At 40.4% G+C, this 5,202-nt stretch overlaps 1 protein-coding gene across 1 annotated transcript; it reads left to right on the forward strand.

The window, feature by feature from the left end:
* Positions 1-787: 787 nt before the first annotated feature.
* On the forward strand, positions 788-2,560 carry LOC124552271. The gene has a single exon (XM_047126550.1). The coding sequence runs from the start codon at positions 788-790 to the stop codon at positions 2,558-2,560; it is 1,773 nt and encodes a 590-aa protein (XP_046982506.1).
* The last annotated feature ends 2,642 nt before the right edge of the window (positions 2,561-5,202 follow it).

A 5,202-nucleotide genomic window follows, 5' to 3' on the forward strand; every position in this document is an offset into this window, starting at 1 on the left:
CCACCTGGATGACACTTTTCGCATTTTCAGGTCGTCATGCAGGATTGTGTGCACAGAACCCACAGAAATGCCAACTCTGGAGGCGATCTGTTCAACAGTCATTCGGCGATCCCCCAAAACAATTCTCTCCACTTTCTCGATCATGTCGTCAGACCGGCTTGTGCGATCCTGAGGTTGTTTCGGTTTGTTGTCACACGATGTTCTGCCTTCATGAAACTGTCGCACCCACGGACGCACTTCCGACACATCCATAACTCCATCACGACATGTCTCCTTCAACTGTCGATGAATTTCAATTGGTTTCATACCACGCAAATTCAGAAAACGAATGATTGCACACTGTTCAAGTAACGAAAACGTCGCCATTTTAAGTATTTACAACAGTTCTCATTCTCGCCGCTGGCGGTAAAATTCCATCTGCCGTACGGTGCTTCCATCTCTGGGACGTATTGACAATGAACGCGGCCTCATTTTAAAACAATGCGCATGTTTCCATCTCTTTCCAGTCCGGAGAAAAAAAATCGGAGGCCTTAGAACTTGAAAGCACCTGGTACTGCCACTCCGGCCAGTCTACAGGTTGTTATGTACAATTTTACTTAAAGACATTGTTACCTTTTGTATTGCTCCGTTTGTGATCAACCTTAGCCTTCATCCTTGTAAGTCCACCCATCCGTCTGCTTCATTTGTTTGGTACTGGTATTTATTACCCTTTTATCGGCTTGGGAGTTTCATATTTAACTATTGTCAACAGGAATTCTAGGAGCCCAGCACGTCTCCTGCCTCCAGTATGGGAGTCGACGGGCTGTCGAAATACGCCAGAGATCATAACCTCTACCAGGTGGTGAACATGCGGACCATTGACAACGACTTCAGGAGCAGAAACACAGGCGAGCCTGTGGTTGCCGTGGACGGGCCTCAGTGTGCTTGGTACTTGTACAGGAAGCTGGGATCTCTTCATGGCGGGCAGTACAAGGAGTTCCGGGAAAGGTGTGAGCAGTTCGTCAAGCAGTTCCGGGGCATAGGTTTAAGCTTACATTTCGTCTTCGATGGGGCTCCAGTGGAAGAGAAAATTTCAACGTGGGTGAAGAGAAGAGAGGATAAGGCAAAGGAAATCAGCAAATTTTTTACAAAATTGCATACAGCGCAAGCCAAGGGGTATCTCAGCTGTGGATTCAGGATCTTACCCGAAGCTGTAATACCCTGTGCGTCGGTCTTTTTCAAGCACCTTGGCTGTCAGGTGTGTTTGTCTACAACTGACTGCGACACTGAACTGGCACAGTTCGCAGCCACCAATGCGTGCTGCATTGGCGTACTGTCCGACGATTCAGATTTCCTGATATACAGTGGTGTACCTTGCGTCTTCACCTTTACTGGTCTGCAGATCGGCAATAAAGTGAGGGCATTGCGTTTCCAGTCGACCGTGATCGCCTCACATCTCGGCATAGTGGTTGATAACCTCCCAGCTCTTGCGTCTTTTGTGGGCAATGACATCGTCAGCAAGAAGGCTTTAAAGAAGCCACACAGAAACCTGAGACGGATGTATGGGTCCAAGGTCGTAATAGAACTCGTAGCAGAGTTGTTGAAGGGAACACCGAAGGGTGATGTCAGCAGAATGTGTGAGGTGGCTGTCGGTAAGAGTGGTAGGAAAGCTCAGAAACTGGAGAAACTGGTCCAGGAAAGTGTTTATAGTTACCAGTATCACGTGGGGGTGTCAATGACACCTAAAAATGACCCCAGATGGGGTGCAGTGCTCCAACGCGTAAAAGCCAGACATATGTCCTGTGAGATTACCCGGAACATCTTCACAGTGATGAATTGCCGCCTCATGCGATTTGGCAACGCACTTGAGGATCTGTCCATAAGTCGCCCTAACTTTCCTCCAACTTTTCTGGCTCTGCGAGCCATGCGATCCAGGATGTACACAGTGCTCTTGTGGAATAGCGGTAATGGACCATTCCGAGTGACCGAGTATATATTGACTGGGTCAGGGCAGGTGCGTAAAGAGACTGTGGTGGTCCAGAAAACACTGCCAGAAGGAGTCCACCACCCAGACCCCTTAGAACTGTGGTCAGGCCCGAAGGATCGCCGTTGGTGTACCTTCAATTGGGTGATATCGCCGACCAAAGACCTCTCTGTTTTTCGGGCACTGTCTCCACAGTACCTGGTTGTACCCACAGCGGCGCTCTTTTACTTGTACCACGAGGCCCAAATCTTAACAAGGGACGAGTTGAGGATTTTTGTGATTGTTGCTGTGTCTGTGAAAAGTTTGTCTGCGAGACAACTGTCCAGACGTCGCGTCAAAATCCGAACAGAACGCGCCATCTACCTGGCCACGCTCTTCGTGCGCGCCGTCCTCCAGGTCTTGGACGTTGCTGCAGCTTGTGGTTTATCCTTCCCACGGCCAGCTGACTGTCATCTGGATGCCTATTTCGATGGTAAATTTTTTCACCACATCTACCGCAAGTCAGAATCTACCTCTGATCCAAGCGCTCTCACTGAGTGGGACAAGGCACATGAACGCACGTTCAGTCGTCTTATGAACATAATACAGCAATGCTAAGTGTTACATATGGCTCATGGGAGTGCCTCACATTTACAAATTTGTAAATATGCCATGTGCATTCATTTATTTCAAGTTTCACTACCCTCTTTTACTTCATCGCCTTGACTGATTAGGTATTCACTTATCAGCTGTTCGTATGTGTTCTCGCTCTTCTTTTCCCACATTGGTGGAAGAATAATGTTGCAATGACAAGTTACGTGGTATTCATTATTTATATCTATGTTTCACGAAGTGGTGATATGGAATGGTGTTAGTGTGTTTGAGCACTGGGAAGATCAAATATCGAATCGAAAAAATTAACTCATACTTAATATCAAATGTTAATATATAATTACCAAAAGACAGTTTCTATAGTTAAATGTTTGCAACATGAGATGAATACGTGATGGATAAGTTATAATAGGTTTGTTTATTAATATAGGTTCATTTATTAATAAATAAATCTTCTGCTACAAGTCACGATTTTTCTTTATTTTACTTTTCTCACGACGCGTTTCGAGAAATAATTGCCATTTTCAAATGCATTTTTTGTGTGTATTAAGCTATTTCTTTTGATGTTGTCAGTGTGTGTGAGTCTGCTTCATTTCGTTGACTTTTACTGCAATATATAAGAAACACGCGAATTCTTAATTGGGTATCAATTCTTTTTATGAAGTTAGTGACGAAATTTAGAAGAATTTGTACTTACAGTTTTCTGATGGTCCATTTGTGCAGAGTCTCACACACACTAAATATAACACATAACTTGTTGTACTCTTTACACATCGAAAATATCTTATGTAAACAAAACAGTTACAAAGATCTTCTTACAGGTAGTCCACAGAGATAACATTATAGGTCTTCCACAGATTATGTGTTTTTGTACAGAGGTTATTCATCTTAACAATTTAGTTCATAAATTACTTATATTCATTTTACAATTGTGCTTATTTCTATGTTTTACTATTTTTATTGAAGTATATTATCGAAACATCTGAAGAAATTCACTTTCAAGTTTCTAATTTAATATTTTATCTTCACATTTTCTGTAATGTGAATATATCTCTAGTTCTTCAAGTAAATCCATTTTGTGTCCTTTATTGAGTCAGTTGAGTACTTTGACATTTTGCTCTATTTTTCCAAATGGGTGTTCTGTATTATGTATGTGTGTTGCTATTGCTGATGTAGTGTGTTTGTTGTGTGTGTATGCTCTAATGTGCTCTGTGTACCTGGTGTTGAAATTTCGGCCTGTTTGTCCCACATAGAAGTTGGAGCACTCCTGGAATGTTACCTTGTATATTCCAGAGTCTGAATATGGATCATGATTACACTTTATATTATGTATTAGTTTATTAGATGTAGAAAACCCAATTTTTACTTTGTTATTTTTGAAAACATTTGCAATCTTCTTCTATACATTGCCTGTGTATGGGATACTAGATATATAGATTTGTTTCTCTCTTTTTCTTCTGTGGTGGAGTTTGTACCTGGGTTTTTCTTCACTTTGTCTACGATTGTGTCAACCATGGAAGCATTGTAACCATTGGCAACGGCAATCTTTTTCACTGTATTTATTGCTCCTTGCATATTTTATTGGTTCAATGGTATTTTTTTTTGCCCTATGCAGCATTGACCTGTATGCTGCCTGTTTATGGATATTTGGGTGAAATGAGTTTGCAGGGACTGTGGTGTCAGTCATTGTGTTTTTCCTATAAATTTTGAATGTGCATGTGTTGCTGTATCTTGTAATATTTAGGTCTAGAGAGTTGTTACTTTTATTTTGCTCATGTTCCACTGTAAATTTGATTTTCTCATTTAGATTATTCAAATGATTTAGAATGTCTCTGATGTTACATTTTGCAAGCTTAACATTGTCATGAAGATTACTGTACTGGGTCCAATATCTATCCAAAGAATGCTATAGATTCCAAACTGCACAGGACTGTTTTCTCAAAATTGCTGTATTACAATTCTTTACCTGTCGTTATTCTTTTCTTGCAGAGGATCATGAGGTTTGTTCACTTCTTTGTATTTATGAAATTATATTGCCCAGTATCCTTGAAGAGCATTTTGCACCAGTGAAACAATATCTGAGCTAGAGAAAGAGCTTCTGTAAATCAGGAAATTTAACAATAAGTATATAAATATGAAAATCTATGTTCACTGAACTCCCGTTCAGAATCCAAATTAGCAGGATGATCATCGATACAATGGGATTCAATTTTGTGTTAAAGCTACTTCCGGTTTTTCGACAAAATATCTCGAAGTATTATAAATGTAAATATCAAATCTGTTAGGACCTAAATCATATCCTTCCACAATTTGAAGAGCGGTTAATGTCCTGTGATAAGGAAAGTAATTGTAACGTTTGGCTCAATGAACTCACACAAATCATTAAAAACCAGCAATTGTCAAAGATTCGGCAGGATAATGACTGTAAAATTAACGCCTTTTCTCCATTTCAAAATACTAATCTCTTTATGTACACTTATTTGTTCTTTATCTTGTTTATTTTGTTTGTATGAAAAAATATAAATTATAAAGTGTCATGGTCCCATACGTGCTGTGAAATGGTACCCTGAGAAGTGTTGAACCCCATTCTGTAGCTTCAAAGTGTATTTTATTAATATGTTTTTTTGTACTGTAATATTAGTCATTAT

This window comes from Schistocerca americana, chromosome 10, assembly GCF_021461395.2.
Source record: "Schistocerca americana isolate TAMUIC-IGC-003095 chromosome 10, iqSchAmer2.1, whole genome shotgun sequence".
Lineage (NCBI taxonomy): Eukaryota > Metazoa > Arthropoda > Insecta > Orthoptera > Acrididae > Schistocerca > Schistocerca americana.